Raw genomic sequence first — 21480 nt, forward strand, 5'->3', positions numbered from 1 at the left:
AAATCTGTCATTTAGTGGATTTCATCTAATAGTAGCAGCTCTTCTTCACCTTTTGATTTCACTCACTATAAACCATTAGAAGTGCAATCATTCATTTTTATGAGGACAATCACTGTTGCATTTGATCCATTGCAGAGAACAAACGAAGAGCTTTCAGCACGACTCGAGTTTATATCTTTATTAGATCTGCTGTTTTATAAGTGTGTCTTCTGGATTATTATACGCTGCTCTACGTCTCTCTTAGTCTTGGCCTGCTGTTTGTTTGCAAGGAAAGTTCAATCCCAGAGGAAGAGTGTTTGGATTGGCCTGTGAACGTCTGGTTACGCATGATGATAAATCTCTATTATTTCCATCTCTAGTTCTTCACTAGCGACTGCTGCCCCAGAGCATCATGGGTAATCTCACACACGTCCACTTCTGCTTTACTGATCTGAAGTCAGCAAGTAAAACTAACCAACAGTAATCTGCATTTCAGACAAAACTTAGTAAAGAATCGATTCATACAGACAAAACAATGTCTATGCGTTATGATGTGAATATATTATAATAATTAACCCTGTAAAGCATGACATATGAAACAACATTTGCCAGTGCACAAACATTTGATCAATAGTCTAATACATTTCTAATAAACCTTTGATTCTTCAAACACAAATGTGTGAGATGTCCTACACTGATGAAGTGATTCTGTCCTCGACAGCTTGTTTGAGTCTGAATGACGTCACTCAGGCCTTGTACTCGTTTGCTCGAGTAAAATCTAAACACCAGAGATGTTTCCAACCAAAGCGATCCCAGAGCAGACATAACGCCCCGCATGAGACTGAGAGGAGGTCTAGAGTCTAGACTAAACATCTGCACTAGAGACGCGAGCCGCTCCAGATCACGTGACCGGCCGCTCGGATTTCCCCCTCAAATATTGTTTGCGCCTGTGTAACATTAAAACATGGCATGCAACTGTAAAAGAGATTTTAGTGCAATGATTTATTTTAAAGTATTTATTGATTATTTTTAATGTATTTAAACGATGTATTTTTTTTATAAAAAAATTTTTGTGATTAATTTTTTATTATTATTTATCAAAGCTCACATGAACTATATACAGACAGATGCCATGAAAACTGTGGGGGGGGGGGGGGGGGGGGGGGGAAGGGAGGGAGGGAAATGTAGGATGTTGTATTAATAATATTTTATGTATTTTATTATAAATGTATTTATTTACAAAGGTATTAATTTAATTATTTATAATTATAATTATATAATTATAATTATGTATTTAAAAATATTTATTGTTTTATGCATTTAATTGTTTTCAAGTATTTACTTATTTAAAATAATAAAAATATTTTAACATTTAAATAAATAAAAAGTCTTTATTTAAACAAAATACATAAAATAACTACATTAATAAATGTATTTATATACTTCTTTCAATATATATGTATTTATTTATTTAATAAAGTATATATTTATTTCTTTTAAATCTATTTGCAATAAGTATGTATTTAAAAACATATTAATTTTTTTCAAACATTAATTTTAAATTATTTATTTAAAATAATATATAAAAAAAAATATTTAACCAAAATACAAAAATATTTATTTATAAAAAAAATGCAGGCTGTTTATATACTTATTTGCATAATAACATATTTATATATTCATATATATTTATATATATATATATATATATATATATATATATATATATATATATATATATATATATATATATATATATTTATTTATTTATTTATTTATTTATTTAAAAACTTTCTCCAGAACAAGTGCTTATATGAAGGTGAGATGTCTCTGTGTTTTCTAGCTTCACTTGTGTGGCTCTCACAGATCCTCATTGCCTCTCTCTGATGGATGTCAGTGTGTCAATGTATACATTTGGGATAAATGTGTCATAAAACCGGTTATAAAACCGTCTTCTTAGACTGGCCTGCAGTGGGAGTCGTGGGACGGGTGTGAGAGTAGCCGTAAACCCCCCCTCGGTCGGGCCCTGTGATGTGCCACCCTTGATTTGGGTCCCGGTGGGGACAGGGGGTCCCGGTGGGGACGGGCCCTGTGATGTGCCCCCCTCTGAGAGGCCTGATGTGGGTCGATCACACCAACGCCAGACTGCTGGTTACTACCATAGACTTATGAACCCTAGTCAGAGTTTAGAAAACGTATTCAACATTAAAAGTAGTTTAAGTTAACATCTCTATGCCATCATAACCCCGGCTGTCAAATCTATAAATATTTATTTATTTAAAATATATTTATATGCTTATTTTTGTGTGTAATTATTAAAAAGTATTTATTTATTTATTTGAAATAAAATTGTATTTATTTAAATAAAAATATTATTTATTTAAAAATGTATCTGTATTTATTTATATACATAAATTGTTCATTTATTTAAACATTTATTTAATATTTTTAAAATGTATTTATTAAAACAATATTTATTGTTATTTATTTAAAAATATTTATTTAAACATTTATGTAAACAAAATTAAAAATGTTAATTGTAAAAAATATATTTTATATACTTATTTTATGTGTAATTATCTAAAAAGTATTTATTTATTCAAAATAAATACTTTTTTCATTTATTTAAACATTTATTTATTATGTTTTAAATGTATTTGTTTAAAATAAATATTTAAAATATTTGTTTCTTCATTTAAAAACCATTTACTTAAACATTTATGTTAAAAATAGAAATATTTATTTAAAATGTATTTATATACTTATTTTGTGTGAAATTATTTTTAAAAGTATTTATTTATTTTAAATAAAAATGCATTTATTTAAAATGGGAAAATATGTATAACAAAATTATTTATTGAGGCATTCAACAATGTATTTATTTATTTATTTACGTTTGATCTTAATTTTTTTTAAACAATATGCATTTGTTAAAAACATGTATTTTAAATGTATAAATTGATTTATTTAAAGTTATTTATTTTTATTTCAAATAGATAATGTGAGTCACATGACGTGCCACATCTGGAGCCTCCAGTGTCACTTCACTAATTATAATGAAAATGGTTGTACTTTGTAAGGCCTTATTTTCAACAAGACACATTCTCAATGAGTCTTCTGCCCTCTTGTGGTAGCATAGAAGAGTTGCCTGACTGAACCAACAGGAGGACATGCAGGCAGATTATGGTATGGTATTATTGATTTGTAGATTATAACTGAACCCCTAACCTTGAGTTAAATATTACTGTGAGTTTATTATTAACCACATAAAGTATAGGTTAAGGAGTACCCATAAATGATAAGTATGCATGTGTGTGTGTGTGTGTGTGTGTGTGTGTGTGTGTGTGTGTGTGTGTGTGTGTGTGTGTGTGTGTGTGTGTGTGTGTGTGTGTGTGTGTGTGTGTGTGGACTCATATACTGTAACAACTATGTAATTAAATAGTTTAAATATATGTTGAGTATATAATTTTTTTTACGATTTCTACATTTGAATATACCAATATATAAATGTCCTGTACATATCAAATATAAACTATGTTAAAATAATTGATAAATAATGATAGGCCTACCTAAATAATAAAAAGTTAATGTATAACAAAAAGAAAATTCTCAGTTTTTCTCATTATAGATCATGAATAATGTATAAGGACACTGATGACTGTGGGCTGTAATGCTGCAGTTCCACACTAGAGGGCCCTGTTGAGCTCATTTGACACACACTTCGGAACAGTGTTGAAAAACATGGGCTTGTGTCTGAAAACACCCCCATACCGTTAATAGGGCACTATTTGAGGGAACATCCATTTGTAGTTGTGTCCGAAACCATGGTGGACGTTATCGTATATATATATAGCGTATATATATCGCTTATATATTGCAGTTTTGCCGTCTGTCTCTTTAAATGCTCGAGCTCTTTAAAGCAGCTCTCTGATTGGCTGTCATTGTTTTTTTGTTTTGTTTTTATCAGCTGGACAAATTGTTGATGTCGTTCCTCTGTGCCGTTATCATTATAGATGTGTTGTGATATTTTCTATGATTTTTAATTTAGAACTATATCCCAGCTAACAAGCAGGCCTATATTTTCTAAGAAAATTTTGCTGACATTCCTAGTTATGAAAACGTTTTTTTCTTAATGTTCTATGAACGTCCTCGTTAAGACATTTACGGGAACATTCCATTTCATCACCTTTCAAACATTAATGGAATGCTACTTTTGAATGTTCTCTGAACGTTCTGAAACACGTATTACATTTAAAAATGTTAGATAAATATCCAACTCAATTGTTTCAGAAAAAAAGAAGAAAAAAAAGGGAAAAAAACATCATGAACTATGTATGATTAATGTTTAAACGCGCTTTAAAAGTAATTACTGTTGCATTTGCACAAGTGTGTGTGTGGTATTTTTATACATACATTTACGGTGTGTTTTCATGACAACAATGTACTAAAAACGGAAACGTTTTTCTCAAAACGATCCAAGTTCACAATGATCCGCGAAAACGACTAAAAACGCTGCCAGGCCAGTAGATGGCGATGTGACTATGTAAAGAAACACACAGACTGAACACATAATTGCGTTTTTGTAGATAACGGCATCGTTTTCAAAAACGTGCACTTTGGGTATGTTTACACGACAGCGTTTTAAAATAAAAACAGAAAACTTCTTATGCGTTTACATGACAACATCTTTTTTGGGTGACTGAAAGCGCAAAACTTTTGAAAACGATATCGTAAACTACAAAAACACAAATCATCGCCACCTACTGGCCTGGCATAAATAATACAGCGTTTTTTAGTCGTTTTCACAGAGGGGATCATTTTGACAACGGAAAAATTTTTTTTTGTACATCGCTGTCATGTTAACGATGCACAAAACGCTGAATCCCGTTTTTCGTGTAAATTAACGATAAAATGTTTTTTAGTTAAAACTGGTGTCGTGTAAACAGCCCTAAAGAAAGTAAAATTCACTGCTGCTTCGAGACACTAGAAGTGAGTTTCCCATAATTTAGCAGCATTCCCGTCTCATCTGCTCAGGCCTCTCTAGCACTTTCTTGCTGTCCTGTTTTCCCTCTGCCAGGATCTTTTACGCAAGCAGTCTCCCACTGCGTCTTTAGGACCCCAGCACAACCGTGAACTGTGCTCAACGGGACCCTGCATGCTCAAACTCATAATTAACAGCGTTCCTGTCCCGGTTAGGACGAGGTGATGTTAAACAGGAGAGACGGAGCAGCCAGTGACCTGTGGAAGTGATGTGGAGAACTTTCAGGAAAAACATCTCTGAGTTCCTCTTTATTGATGCTCAATGTTTCAAAATCACAATGTGGAACAATAAGTTCAGACAAGATCCTTTTTTTCCTGGTTTAAAGCAGACGAGGAAGGAATGTGTGTGTAATTAAATGCTCAGAGAGCAGGGATAATCTGTAAACATCCTTCAGAACATGTGATGCTGATAGTCGGCATATTTCAATACACTATAACATAACTGGAGACCTAAATTACTGTATTTCCTACTGTATGTACTCAGGGTCCAAAAAGAATATGCATGTGTGGGTCAAAAAGTGGGAATAAATCAATCTCAGCCCAAAATTGAAAGACAAAAAATATGAAAATATACTTTGATTTAATTTGTTGCATTGTGGAATTATTTTTGAGAGCCTTATTTTCTTTAATGCAAAAATATATCTTTTTTATTCTCTGTATATTTTTAACTGTAAAACACTCAAAACGGTTGATTTAACATTTTTATATTAAAAATCAGTATAAATTCAGTGCAGTATAATTGCTGAAAAAAATATGGTTTCAGTTAAATATTATAATTTTTTCCACATTGCAGTTATGAAATGAGACTTTGCTTTACAATAGTGAGAATTTCCCGTGCATTTTCAAATATTTCAAATATTTTCCCATTTTAAATAAATACATTTTTATTTTAAATGCATAAATACTTTTTGTTAATAATTACACAAATAATTTTTTTAAAATAAATATTTATATTTTTGACATAAATGTTTAAGTAAATGGTTTTTAAATAAATAAACAAATATTTTAAATATTTATTTCAAATAAATACAGATTTGATATCAAAGAGCCGTTAAATATAAGTGAAAACATTAGAAAATATTTATAGCAAAATGTCAAAAATGGTTATCAATCTTACTGTCTACAAATTTCATCATGCAAAAATCCAAATATAATTTATTATTCATTTATTTTTGAGGTGAAGTGAACTAGACATGATCCCCTGTAACAATACTGTACACTTTGAGTATTATACATGCAAGCACACATATGATATTCTTTAGGTTTGTCAAAGGCAAAATGTACAGAACTACATCAACTTTTTGAGAAGAAGTCGAGCATCAAACAGATTTAAAGTGCTGTCCTGTATAGCATCAACATGCTGGACCCGGAGAACGTCTCCGGCTAGTTAAAGTGGCCTTGTTTCCTGAGAGAGAGAACGAGACGTTGCATCAGTAGCTGTGAAAGGGAACCCTGAGTACTTTCACTGACGGATCACCTCTAGCATAGTTTAGTGTCCAAACGCTGTTAAAGTCGCATAAAGGAACATGTGCAGCTGCCCGCTTCACTTAGACAACAAGACGATTAATGGCGAACAAATGGACTTGCTGAAATCTCGGATGTTTCTCCTGAGAAAAACACACCAGTAATCTCACATGTGTCTCAAGCTCACATTTACTCAATCAGAAGTCAGAGATTCACATAAAAGTGTGCTATTAGTATGCTTCTTTTAAACTAACAATACTTTCAGTCTACTTTTTATGTACTTCTCAGAAATATACTTAAAATGACACTCAAGTATACTTGACTTATACTGACAGAAAGTATAATTGGTACATGTACTCAAGATACACTTAAAAGTTAATTAAGTATACTAAAGATACTTGGCTTGTAGTAACTTAGTTAAACACTTAGTTTTACATACTGTCTTATAAACTTACATTGTGTGAAAATATTGATTTATAAAGAAACATCTAATTCTGAGTATGTGAATTTTTATGAAGTGCACATAGGAATTTACTTCAAATTTGCTTAATATTGCAAGTATAAATAGGAATAGGAACATAGTATACTTAAAGTGCATAAATAATATATAAATAGTAAACTTTAAGTATGTTAATTTCACTTAAAGAACACTTACAAGTATACTTGCAGTCTAAAACTATTAATCTACTGAGAGTATACTTCAAATTGTACTTTCATAAACTAAAAAAATGCATTACAAGTATTTGACTAGCAAACTATCAGTATAACTATAAGTTCACTTGTTGCAGTATATAGAAAAAAACTAGTTGTGTACTCAGTTTACTACTTTTATACACTAAAATGTTGGCCAATTTAGTCCCAAGTATTGAACTACACTTACAAGTATAGTACTAGTACGCTGATATTAGTGTACTTAAAAAATATACTTGTATACTTAAAAAAGGGTCTCGATATGAACTCAAATATTTCTCCTCAAATAATCTAAGCTGCTCCACATTAATTGTATAGCTCTGTAATCTTACTGGATGACAACTAGTGACTCATTTGCCTTTGTTTTTATGCATTTTAGAAGAAAAATCTGAGATTAGATGAACGCCGTGATCAAATATAACCGAGATCTCCATTAAATCTCCCGAGCTGTGAAAGAGCAGCATCTGAGCCGTAAAACTGTCTTCTACGAGAGCGAAATGCTTGGTTTATTCTCCTAAATGAGCATCATTGAGTCGCTGGGAAGAAAAACACTCTTCCTGGAGCATCAGTATGCAGGGAACGACTGAAGACACAAAGAAAGAGAAAAGAAAGGAATGGATGAATGAGCAAACCGTTGTGAATGCACAGACAAACTGAATTAAAAGAAAAACATCCAAAGTATCAATAATACATCGAAAACAGTGCATTCACAGGTTTGTGAGGGTGCTTGCATTGCTATGTGGTCGTTAGGGTGTTCGAAGTTGTTGTTAGAACATTGCTGGGTGGTTGCCAGGGCATTGCTATGCTGTTACTAATGTATTCTGAATGTTTTTAGTGTTCTTTGTTGTTGCTAGGGTATTTGGGAGGTGACCACTGCGTTGCTATGCACTTGCTAAGGTCTTCAGAGTGGTTTTTAATGCACTTCAGTGTGGCTGTGAGATTGTTCTAGATGGTTGCTAGGGTGTTGCTAGGGAGAATTTCCAGGGTTCTTCTATGAAATTGGTTAAGGCATTTTTCAGAGTGTTTTTAGGGTGTTTGCTATGGTGATCTGGATTGTTGCTAGCGTATTTTGCGTAGTTGCCAGGGTGTTGCTATGTGGTGCATAAGGTGTTATGAGTGTTTGTTCACTGTTTGTTGTTGCTAGAGCTGCACAGTTCTAAATAAATTGAGAATCACGATTGTTTTTGTTTAATTAATTTGTTTTTTTTTATCGGGTTGAGTGAATGATTCTATGATGCACTTGTAAATACTTAACGTGTTTCATTACTGGGTGAATCAGCATTTTTGAACAAATCACTTGAATGATTCAATGACAAATACACATTTTAACAGTCTCTTGTCGCCACCTACTGGTGTAACGATGTAATTGACACAATCTTTATTTGGAACTCCAAGTTACATTCAAAAGGTGATTTGCTCTATTTAGATTGCTAACGTAGACATCAGTGTTTATATCCGAACTATAAACTTTTATACCAATAGTTCTGTAATAATTTGAATATTTGTAACATAGATGTTCGCTGTGATTGTACTCGTCAAAGGTTTAATAGACAGAGCCAATTCATTGTAATTTAGGAATAAGATCGCGTGGGTGTTTGAATCAAGATCGCAATCTTTTAAAGTCCCCCTGCAGTGAATCATTTTATCCTTTAAAACTCACCTTTGATCACCAAAATTACATATTTAGACGTTTTTTCCTTGAAAAAAATTCCTCTTGCCTTAAAATGTCTTGAATGTAACTCGACACCCTTGCCTCATTTAGTATACGCGGTTCTATGAATATGCAAATGAGCCCCGCCTCCACTCACTCACTCAGCTCAGAGATCCACTGGTTGACGATCACACGTTGATCTGATTGGTTACAAGGTAGTTTGTGACGTCAGAAACACCAGCGATTTCAAACCTTTGAGACTGTCTTTGGTTCACTGCAGTTTTAAGGAGAAAATACTCAGCAATGCTGTCGACTTATGAATTTACACATGGTTTGTCTTAAAGCGTATTAAAAACACCACATAGACACATAAACAACATTAAAAGCTTGAGTTTCACCACAGGGGGGTGGTGTAATCATGCAGTTCTAGCAAAATGGCTAAAAAAAAATACTGATATCTTTATATGGAATAGAAAATAGAAATCCCAATAGAAAAGTCTCTTATACAACATGAAAACATGCCTGCTTTTAACCAATTTATGAGCATATGTCCCATGATCCTCTGTAGAGTTTCAGTCTGAACCCCATTTGTTCATTTGTTGAGAAGCTGGTGTGATCCGGGTGGTCTTTTGAGACCGAGCCATAATGTTTCCTTTCTCTGGTGTCCTTCAGTGGAGAGAGAGAGAGAGAGAGAGAGAGAGAGAGAGAGAGAGAGAGAGAGAGAGCGAGTGAATGTTAGAGAGAGAGAGAGAGAGAGAGCGCGTTATGCAATCCGTCAAAGCCTCACGGTCTCAGTGTTTTGTGAATGGGAGCGAGAGGGAGGAGTTGGACTTAGACCATCCAGGACGGACTGACTGACGGGATTCACCAAACCAGAAAACCTTCACATTATAGAGCAAAACCTGACAATATACAGGACACTTGCCCTGCAACATCCTGATGAAGGGTGAGTTTGATCAGATTTTCTTGTGCGTTGTCATGTTTACTCAGAGTAACGCATGCATGTTTGTGTAGATTCTTATCAAAACCAGAAGTAGTTTGTAGTGTCACAAACATTTTTTGACATCTTTTACTTCATAAATAGTTGGAATATATTTTCAATGAGCATGCAACTTGATTGTTGTTCCAGTTGTGTCGTGCACGGCTCTGTCAGGAGTGTGGAAGTGCTTCTATCTTTCCTTATTGACTTTTTTGGGGGGTAACACTTCACAATAAGGTTCATTAGTTAGCCTAACAGTAGTTAACTACCTTAGTTAACATGAACTAAGAATGAACAATACTCCTACAGCATTAATTCATCTTAGTTCATATTAATTTCAACATTTACTAATACATTATCAAAATCAAAGGTTGTATTTGTTAGCATTAGTTAATGCACTGTGAACTAACATGAACAAACAATGAACAACTGTGTTTTTATTAACTAACATTAACAAAGATTAATAAATACTGTAACAAATGTGTTGCTCATGGTTAGTTCATGTTAGTTATGAGTATTAGTAATGAACCTTATTGTAAAGTGTTACCCAATTTGCTTATTATTTGCATTTTAGAATAATAGCGAAGTCACTAAAACTCTGAAAGTTTGGGAGCAAAGCATGTAAAACAGCTCTTTTATATTCAAGCTTCTTGTTTGTCTAGATTCCAACTTTTTTCTCATTCATCCTGAAATGCTTTTAAACACCATTGAAGTGTGTGATGAGCAATTCATGATGCTTTTCCTTCACTAAAATATTAGTTTTATAATGACATTTTGTATGCACGATTTGCACTACTGTTCAAAAGTTTGGAGCCAGTAAGAAATTAACAGGCTAATTTTATTCATCAATGATGCATTCAATTGGCCAAAAGTGACAGTAAAGACTAAATAAATGCTGTTCTTTTGGACTTCCATTCATCAAACAATCCTGAAAAATAACATTTATTAGGGTTTCCACAAAAATATGAAGCAGCACGACTGTTTTCAACATTGATAATAATCATAAATGTTTCTTGAGCATCAAATCATCATATTAGAGTGATTTGTGAAGGATCATGTGACACTGAAGACTGGAGTAATGATGCTGAAAATTCAGCTTTGATCACAGGAATAAATTACACTTTACTGTATATTCACATAGAAAACACTTATTTTAAATTGTAATAATGTTTCACAGTTTTACTGTATTTTTTATCAAATAAATTCAGCCTTGTTGAGTGTAATTCTTTCAAAAACATTAAAAAAAAATTATTTTATTTTATACTTATAGAATTACTTCATATTTCAAGCTGTTAGATCATAATGTTGTAAAATCATGAGCATCGTAACAATAGTGTGTCTAAACTTTTGAACATGCTAAAAGAAGAACAATAAATTGCCTTCATTAATTCTAAATGTGCAATTCATTTTTTTTCACTTTGTGTAAAAAAAGGTGGTCAAAACGAATGCAGATGCATGAGGAATTTCAGTCGTGAATCTACACAAATCTGCCACTGTGTGATATATGTAGACCTTTTCAGCTATGCAGTTCATTCCTTTGGGATTTTCCCACTTGCATGTTCAGATTTTTTCCACACACCCCATCACAACATATGTTATTCTGCTCGTATAATTGAACAATGAGCCGCAAAAGCACAAATTAAACTCATTCATTTCAATTAGTTGATTGTTAACAGCTACACCCATGAGATAAATGTTTACAAATCAGTTCAATAGTGAAGAATCCACATAATAAGCTGCCAAATCTGAAGATCTTAAATGACACATGCGTGTGATATATGAACGCTCCTGTGGCGTTTGGCCCCACATTGACTGCGCCGTAATATGAGGATTATTTGATGATCATTTTGCATGTTAGTTCCAGCTTTGTGTCAGCAAGTTGAGAGATTTATTGAGCTGGCAGAGATTCAAGTGAGCTTTTGTAAAGACTGCGTTTTCATTCGTCCTGCAAGTATCTACCTGCATCGAGAGCTTACTTATCATACTCCAAATCGTAGTCGGATGTCACACATTTTATTGCTCAGATGTTGCTCTTTCATAGCTCGTGAGATTTTGAGATAATTTTGAGACACTTTTGAGTGCCGACTTTATTATCTTGAGTACAGTTTGAGATATTTTTGAGATCTCTTTTAAAAACTCTAGTTATGAAAAATGTGAGATTAGTAGAATCGGTTTCTCAGGAGAAACAACTGAGAAGCAGGAGACTTCAAAAGGTCAGGTTTCATCTCATATGTGTCGGGGGAGAAACAGCTGAGATATTAAAGTGATCTACGTGGAGTTCGTATTTTCTTTTGGTATCATTGGGAAATCTGAGCAGAATTGGAGACATTTCTGAGATCTCTTTTGAAGTCCATTTGCTCGCCATTTTAAGCTCATTGCTGTCTTGGAGAAACAGTTGAGATCACAGAGATATATGTGCCGTTCTTCTTTCCTTTTGCATGTTTGGAAATTCTGAGCAGAGTTTGAGACATTTGAGATCTCTTGAAACTCTAGAGATGATATATGTGAGATTAGCAGGGTTTTTCCCTCAGGAGAAGCGGGAGGGAGACTTCAGCTGGTCCGTTTGCGTTTATTTATGTCTAGGAGAAACAGATGAGACATTAAGGAGATCTATGTTGAGATTTTATTTGGTATCTTTGGGCAATGTGAGCAGAGTTCTAGCCATTTTTAGATCTCTTGAAACTCTGTAAATTATATATGTGAGATTAAAGGGGTGGTATAATGCCCTTTTCACAAGATGTGAAATAAATCTCTGATTTGTGAGTATGTGAAGTTTTAGCTCAAAATACCCCACAGATATTTTTATATAGCATGTTAAAGTTGTCACTTTTTGAGGGTGAGCAAAAACACACTGTTTTGTGTCTGTTCCTTTAAATGCAAATGAGCTGCTGCTCCCGGCACAGTGGGCGGAGCTTCAAGAGCTTGTGTCCCTAGCAGCTTAGATTACTTCACACACACACACGCACTGAAAATTTCAAAAACTTTTAGCCTTTTATGTTCAAACCGGAATCAGAAAGATAGAGAGACTCAAGAAGAAGTGACAACATGTAGAAGCAACATTTCTGAATGGTTAGTTGATGAATTTATGAAGCTGATGTGTAGTTATCTTCTAGTCATTGATTAGCATATTTTGTCTTGATAATCAATAAATCGTGTTCCTGGGGGCGGGGTTTATTTAAATTCTAGGGTTGGTGATGTCACTAACCCGGGAGGAAGCTCGTGTAGTCCCAACCAGCTGTTTGTTGTAGTCCTTAAAAAGCGATTTCTTTAAAAGCAAATATCTCCCTTTGCTTTGAACTTTGAGCGTCGTAACTTTGCAGATGTTGTTTATTCTCAAACAGCAACATTACACACTAACTAAAGCTAGAAAAGTTAATCAACCACCCCTTTAACAGGTTCTTTTCTCATGAGAAACATCTGAGAAGCAGGAGACTTCAGCGGGTCGTTTTGTGTCTTATTGGTGAACGAGAAACAGTCTATGTTGAGTTTTTCTTTGGTATCTTTGAGAAATCTGAGAAATCTTCTCTTTTAAAATCCTGCAGATGATATTTATGAGATTAACTGGTTCTTTTCTCATGAGAAACATTTGAGAAACAGCATCTCATTGCTGTCTAGGAGAAACAGTGGAAATATTAAAGAGATCTGTGCATCGCTCTTCCTAACTTTTGTATCTTTGGGAATTCTGAGCACTTCTTCTGAGATCTCTTTTGAAATGCTAGAGATTATATATATGAGATTAGTGGGCGTTTTTCCTCAGGAGAAACATCTGAGAAGCAGGAGACTTCAGCAAGTCCATTTTCTCTCCGTTTAATTTGATTAAAGTGTCCAGAAACAGTTGAGATATTAAAGAGATCTATGTGCCGTTCTTCTTTCCTTTGTTACTGTACCTTTGGGAAATCTGAGCAGAGTTTGAGACATTATTGAGATCAATCCTAAAGTATAAAGGGGTTACTTGGTTTTTTCTAAAAGAGAACAATCTGAGAAGCAGAAACTCAATTTGGTCTCTATTCAATCTCTTTGAGGTCTTGGAGAAACAATTGAGATACTAAAGAGTTTTTTCCCCCAGCATAAATCTGTTTTGAATGCAGAGTTTGGTATTGTAGAAAATCTGAGCATGATTTGACATGTTTTTTAGATCTATTCTGAAATACATCAGAATTTATAATGGGGGGAATATACATATTAAGTTATGGGGCTGTGCAATAATATCACGGCTTTTTACTGAATATTTATTGCCTGGAAATCCAGATCTAAATCTGAAAGATTAATGGTCCGGCGTCGACTAATGAAACTCGCCCAGCTCGAGGGGCGGCACCAAGCATGCATTTGAAAATCTCACTGCACGCAATTGGATAACACTACGACCAATCACAAGAAGTTATTGCTTAGCTACCAGCGGAGCTAACTGGTGGATTAGACTCTTGCCGTATCCGGTCGGCAAAACAGCAAAAACTCCCTTCTTGCAAAGGAAGGATTCGAGCGGCGTCTTCTGTTCCTCTTTTAGATAAAAAGCCAAGTCTAACTCGTTCATTGTGGCGGCCAAAGCCGTTTCAAACAACTGGTGTTCATCCATCTTGCAATGTTTACTAATGACTTCGACGTCACAGCGTTGTCGTCTTCTGTTTAGCTCCGCCTATATCAGATAACCCGATGTGATTGGTGCAGCTCGGCTACAAGGGCATATTTAATGAGCATCATTACTCGACGCCAGAGTAAACTCGCTGAGCAAATTCAACTTGTGCTCTCGCGAGAACTCTGGATTTCCAGGGTAGAATATTTATATTTTTAAAAAAGATTCTTGTCCTATATGTTTGTATGGTTCTGTATGTTTTATGCAAGCGTGTACCACTGAGGAGAAGCATTTCTATTTTCTATTCTATGAAAGTTTTGCGGTCAGTTGTGGTGTTTTTCTAAGGAGAACAATCAGGAGACTTAAACAGAATGTCTCTTTGCTCTCCTTCTAATATTATTGAGAAACAATTGAGATTTGTTTGTCACTTTTCCGTCCTAAGGGGCAAACGGCCCTCAGAAGCTCATCTCTATAGGACTACTGTGTGATCTCATCTCTGGCCGTGTGAAAACGTCAGTAAACTGAGATCAAACCGCCTCATCTACCAAACAAACCAGAAGTCTGTTCTGCCTCATGCTGCCAGTCCTTCATTCCTTCAGGTGTCTTGTTAATGCAAGCGTCTATTTATACCAGTCTGGTAATGCTGTTCGGTTTTCACTGACGACTGTGACACTGGCACTTCCCCCTCCTGTTTCTGCAAAAGAAAAAGAGCACATTCTCAAGGCCTCTGACTCTGCGGGACGTCCAGCATGTTTGAAACCTCATGCATGTTGAACAGAGTTTTGTCCTTCTGATTAACTTTGGATATTCTGGTTCCTTCACTGTAAAAACTTATTGTTGGTTTTACTTAAAAAAGTAAGTTACCTGGTTGCCTTAAAAAGGCATTGAAGTTCATTGAAATTAAACAATTGAGTTAGTGCAATGAAGGAGATTGGTTTAATCAATAGAAACTCAAAATATGATGTTATCTGAACCACATTAATTATCTAAGTTGATTTGACAAAAGATAAAAAAAGTTGTGATTACAAATAATGCTAATAATTTTTTTACAGTTGTTGAAGCTGGTTTTGTTTCAGGACTCACACCAAGAGTTGTTCAGGGTACAAAGTTCAGTGAAAAAGTGCTGAAATGTATTTAAAACAACGACAAAAAAGTTCTTTCACTGGATGTACAATAGCCTGGACATTCAGCAAAACATCTCCTTTTGTGTTCCACGTAAGAAGGAAAGCCATTACGGCTAAATGATGACAGAACTGTTTAATGTCTTTGATTTGTACTACTGAAACGCACAGATGAGTCCGACTCGTTAATATAAGCTGACAGATATGAACACAGTGAGGGAGTCTTCTGTTTCGCACACAGAGAGAGTCTTTTCAGCAGTGCTGGGTGTTGGGTAGCTGGATCCCACAATGCTCGTGTGATCTGTCACTATCATGGCATGCATTGGGTCATGTGATGCTGTCTCCAGTAATGCTCTCTAGAACGGGATAGTGAGTTCTGTCATCATTTACATAACATGTAATGCATAGTAATTTTTACATATTTGCTGTCCTGAGTGCCATTTGAGTGTGTTGCTATGCAGTTGCTAAGGTGTCCTGAGTGTTTTTGGAACATGTTGCTTTCCAGTTTTCTATGTGGTTGTTAAGGAGCCTTGAGTGTTTTTATCATGTTGCTATGCAGCTGCAAAAGCATTCTACAGTAAGAGTTGTTTTGTGTCTTGCTATGTTGTTGCTAAGGTGTTGCTATGTCATTGCTAAGGTCTTCTGAGTGTTTTTTAACATGTTACTATGCAGTTGCTAAGGTGTTGCTATGTTGTTTTTAAGGAGGCTTGAGGGGTTTAATATGTTGCTGTGCAATTGCAAAAGCGTTCTACAGTAAGAGTTGTTTTGTGTGTTGCTATACAGTTGCTAGGGTGTTGTTATGTGGATGTTAATGAGTCTTGAGTGTTTTAACATATTGCTATGCAGTTACTAGGGTGTTGTTATGTGAATATTAAGGTGTTTTGAGTGTTTTTAACATGTTGCTATGCAGTTACTGAGGTGGATGCTATGTGGATGTTAAGGAGTCTTGAGTGTTTAACATGTTGCTATGCAGTTGCTAGGGTGTTGCAAAGTGGTTGTTAAGCAGTCTTGAGGGTTTTAACATGTTGCTAGGCAGTTGCAAAATCATTCTACAGTGCGTGTTGTTTTGCATGTTGCTAGGCAGTAGCTAGGGTGTTGCTATGTGGTTGTTAAGGAGTCTTGAGTGTTTTAACATGTTGCTACACAGTTGCTAGGGTGTTGCAATGTGGTTGTTACGGAGTCATGAGTGTTTTTATTATGTTGCTATGCTGTTGCTAGGGTGTTGCTATGTAGTTGTCAAGGAGTATTGAGTGTTTTGACATGTTGCTATGCAATTGCAAAAGCATTCAACGGTAAGTATTGTTTTGTGTGTTGCTAGGGTGTTGCTATGTTGTTGTTAAGGAGTCCTGAGTGTTTTTATTATGTTGCTATGCTGTTGCTAGGGTGTTGCTATGTGGTTGTTAAGGAGTCTTGAGTCAAAATATTGCTATGCAGTTGCAAAAGCATTCTACTCTAAGAGTTTTTTGTGTGTTGCTTTGCAAAGGTGTTGCAATGTGAGTGTTTTTTAAGCCCACATGTATTTTATATTAAGGTCAGTGAAGGGCCTTTATGTCCTTGTGAGTTTTTTCACATGCTGCATTTGTATTAAGCCATAACAGATCAGTTGTTTTGTGGCTTCTGAATGCAACGGTTACAGATATCATGACAAAACATGCAATAATATGCATGGAATTGAGTGGGTTCACAACGCGTACACAAACAGCCAGGCTTTTGTGCACAGACTGGTTTATGAAAGGATCTGGTCTGAATGGGTGTGTTTTTCGGGCCTCGCATCTTCATGTTTTACCAGATAATAACTTTGGGTCTTGAATGAAAACACTGCTGTCAATCGTTTAAAAGATTTAGTTTGAATTAATTACACCATTCATTGATCAAAATAAATCAAGCGTAGCGTCAGTTCTGGCAGGTCATGTTAGTCAAGCATGTTAGTGACTCTCAGCTGATAAACATCTACCTATAGGATTACGACACCTCTCAGTGTATTCATAAGCTCCTTCAGTATTATCAGCAGCTATCGCGTTTCTCAGGAGCGAATCACCCTCCTCCCTCCCCAGATCCACCTCTCGTCAGTCAGGATTTGGCATTCTGGCTCCCCCTGAATCAGAATTAATTCTCAAATTATGTCGTACTTTAAAATCTTGAATTAATGATATCTGCGTACATTCATGTTGGTTCTGTTCTGTTTACCCTAAGTGGGGTTATTGCTGTACGGATGCACTGGGAGTTCTCGCCCAGAACAGAACCATACCGTCAATCCACACTGTATGCTAATTGTCAATCATATTTGATGATACTAGTGGTCCTGACAGTACCACGAATGATTAATTGCATGTGATTATAACTGCATTAAACAGTGCTACTATTGACCCGATCACATCATAGCAGTCACGAGTTTCTTCAAAATAGCTTTTATATTTCTACAGGAGAGAAAGAGATCGCGACCAAGATGGACCCGTCTAACGGGCTGAACCGTCCGCTGGAGATCGTCCCGCACGCCGAGGTGAAGATGACAGAACGAGGACAGTGGAGCAACAAGCTGGAGTTTATCCTCTCGGTGGCCGGAGAAATCATCGGACTGGGAAACGTGTGGCGCTTCCCGTATCTCTGCTATAAGAACGGTGGAGGTGAGGAGGCCCAAAAAAATGACTGATACTGAATAATAATCATGTGCCTCAAAAAATACTTGCATGCATGTGCAAAAACATAGTGTTACTATGATACCATGTCCAAAAATCCACATTATGCCATGGTACATCGCTATATAAAATATAGTATTACCATTATTACAAAAATTCATCAAAAAGTACCATAGTACTACCAAGGTATTTTAGGAAGTACATTGGAGTTCCATATAAATATCATGGTACATAAATTGGTATTACTGTAACATGATACATGTCCAAAAGCATATTATTTATCATGGTACATGTCAAAAACAGTATACATAGTATATGTCCAAAAAACAAAGTGTTATCATGGTGCATGTCCAAAAACATGACATTACAATGTAATGGTACTTGTTCACAAATGTGGTATTACCATGGTACATGTCTAAAATAGTAAGGTATTATCATGGCATGTGTCTAAAAACATACCATTACTATGATAAATGTCTAAAAATATATGAATATATTATCATGGTACATGTCCCGACAGATATAATCAGATAAGGTCTCAGCAGTTCATGTGTGTGACGTTGCACCATCAGCTTTTATGATTCACTCTTCGGAGATTTAGCAGGTAAACAGTGTTACATCAGTCCAGTGTTAGTGCTGATTGAAGTCTTGTGTAACCGGAGAATCCCTGACTCATTAACACACCTCTGGGAGAAAGAGAGTTTATCCAGTCACTGAAGAGAAGAGAGAATGTGGGACGTGTCTGAACGCTTCCCTGCTTTACATCCAGACTCACTTAACTTAAATATATCAGATTATCTAACATAAAAATAGATCTTTCGGATGCCACGGACCACAAGTGTGATCATCAATGTGGAAAAAAGCAGATATATATATTCATGAATAAAGATCGAATTAATACTCTATTATAAATGTTAAAATATTATTTTTATTATTTTAAATATTTAGTTATTGTACTGTTAGATGTATTATGTATATATTTATTATTTAAATCGAATTTTATTTATTTTGCTATTATTGTTCTATTGTTACACTATTGTACTGTTAGATGTACTATTTATTTAAAAATTTAAATGTAAATAAATAATACATTTAATTATTATTACATTTATAATACAATTTATTTACATTATTTATTTAAATCAAAATTTTTTTTTTTTAATCAGTCAATTTATTTAAATCACATATATTAATTTATTATTTATTTAAATCAGATGTTATGTATTTTAATCTTTATTTATTTATTTTTAATCAAATTGTATTCCTTTATTTTTATATTTTAATATTAATAAATATATGTATTCATTTTAATAAATTTATTTATTGAAATCAGATTTAATAATGTAATATTTATTTATGTATTTAAATAAAATAAAAATTTAATCTTGATTAATATAATTTTTTTATCAATTTATTTTCAATTATTTATTTTAATCAAATGTATTTATTTATTTGTAAATGTATTTATTATAACTTTTTTCTACACTGTGTTTCTCTAAACCGGTTTGTAAAGCGTATAGCGGTGTAGAGGATCCTATAGGTTTTGATAAAGTTCGACACACAGTCTAGATCCCGAATGCTTTTAACGTTTGCCAGGTGTTTGTGAAACTGACCTATTGATCCAACAGTTGGCCTGATGAAAGTGTTACCAGTTCAGAAGGTGAAAGGTCACAGCTGTTGTTTGATCAGCTCATAGCGTGTGTCCATACAGAGACGTTTGGGCCTTTGGGAACATTTCGAACGTTCGCTGCTGAAGTCTTCAGATTCTCAGATGTTTCTCCTGAGAAAAAGAGCCCATGCACTCACTTAATATTGTTGGGTTAAAAATAACAAATGACCCAACACATTTGAAAGATAACCCAACATAATGACCCAACATGCGTAAACCAACGGTTGGGTTAAAAGAATAACCCAAGGTTTTTTACTGTGCAGTAATCACACACGTTCTTCCTCTAGAGTCTCAAACTGCTCAGATTCTCCTCATGATCGATGTCTTTATCCTCTTCCAGGTGCGTTTTTCATTCCTTACCTGATCTTCCTCTTCACCTGCGGCATTCCCGTGTTTTTCCTGGAGATCTCTCTGGGTCAGTTCACCAGCCAGGGAGGAATCACATGCTGGAGGAAGATCAGCCCGCTGTTTGAAGGTCAGGCATCAGTTCTCATCTGAACCCTTTCAATATGACTCCACATGTTAGTTATTTGAAGATTTCAATAAGCAATGAAAAATTCTATGTTTTTTTGCTGTTCGATACACTGTAAAAAAATAAATTGAATTTTGTAAATAAAACAGATTATTGGAATACAAGAAAATATTTTATTTAGTTTTAATTCAATGCCGTTTCTTCATAATTATTTGTGAAATTTGTTTTATGTGCGTTTTATGTGCTTTTGCCTTTTGTTTTTTATCCAAAAATATAATAATTATTTTTTTGTTTCAGTTTTAATTTAAGTAGTTTTAGTACTTTAACCAAACTTATTTTATTACAGTTACAGGGCAACATTTCCAATTTTCTTTTCGGTTTCCCAAGTTTAAGTTTTTCAAATTATATTTTTAATTTTTTATTATTTTTTATTCCAGCTTTATTTCAATTAGAGAAAATGATTTTAGTTGTTTTAGTTTGCTCTAAAAACACTGATTTTGATTCTATTTAAAAATCATGAAGTGACTCATGATGGGAGCCTGATGTCACTCACGATCGGTCTTTCTCGACTGTAGGCATCGGATACGCCACTCAGGTGATTGTGGCTCTGCTGAACTTCTACTATATCATAGTTTTGGCCTGGGGAATATTTTATCTGTCCTTCTCCTTCACCTGGGATCTGCCGTGGTCGTCCTGCAACAACACCTGGAACACAGGTGACGTATGAGTCATGTTATCATTCCAGAAATGCATAGATCCAGAACAACAATCCTGAGATTCCTGTTGTTTTCCACAGATTCCTGCATGGAATTCCAAAGACGAAATGATTCCATTGACCAAAGTCACCTTGAAAACGCAACATCGCCCGTGATCGAGTTTTGGGAGTAAGTTTTACGAGCTTCTTCAATGTCCTGCATCTTCTTTCTTACTCTAATATTCCATTTCATCATTGTGCAAACATTATTGGAATGTTACTTTTGAATGTTCTTTGAACATTCTAAAACATGTGACATTTAAAAGAAAACATTCCAGGAACAGATCACTTTGAATGAACGTTCTATTAATGTTCCTGGAAGAACGTTCCCTGTTAGATGGGGCTGTTTTTACTTTTTAGATCTCAGAATACCTCAGATGTCAAGCTACTTTGGCTTTAAAGGAACACGCCGACTTTTTGGCACTTTAGCTTTAGCTGACACACCCACCGCTAGC

General features: G+C 34.7%; 1 protein-coding gene across 1 annotated transcript in view; it reads left to right on the forward strand.

The window, feature by feature from the left end:
- Window positions 1-9614: 9614 nt before the first annotated feature.
- Window positions 9615-21480, forward strand: part of slc6a13 (solute carrier family 6 member 13) — a 29332-nt gene continuing 17466 nt past the window's right edge. Inside the window, exons 1-5 of the mRNA XM_082160671.1 lie at window positions 9615-9770; window positions 17918-18118; window positions 20140-20274; window positions 20847-20987; window positions 21068-21155. Coding sequence (XP_082016797.1) covers window positions 9764-9770; window positions 17918-18118; window positions 20140-20274; window positions 20847-20987; window positions 21068-21155 — 572 coding nt within the window. The 5' untranslated portion in view covers window positions 9615-9763. The remainder of the gene's footprint in view (window positions 9771-17917; window positions 18119-20139; window positions 20275-20846; window positions 20988-21067; window positions 21156-21480) is intronic.

The sequence above is a fragment of the Leuciscus leuciscus genome (assembly GCF_965113295.1).
Source record: "Leuciscus leuciscus genome assembly, chromosome: 25".
Classification (NCBI taxonomy): domain Eukaryota; kingdom Metazoa; phylum Chordata; class Actinopteri; order Cypriniformes; family Leuciscidae; genus Leuciscus; species Leuciscus leuciscus.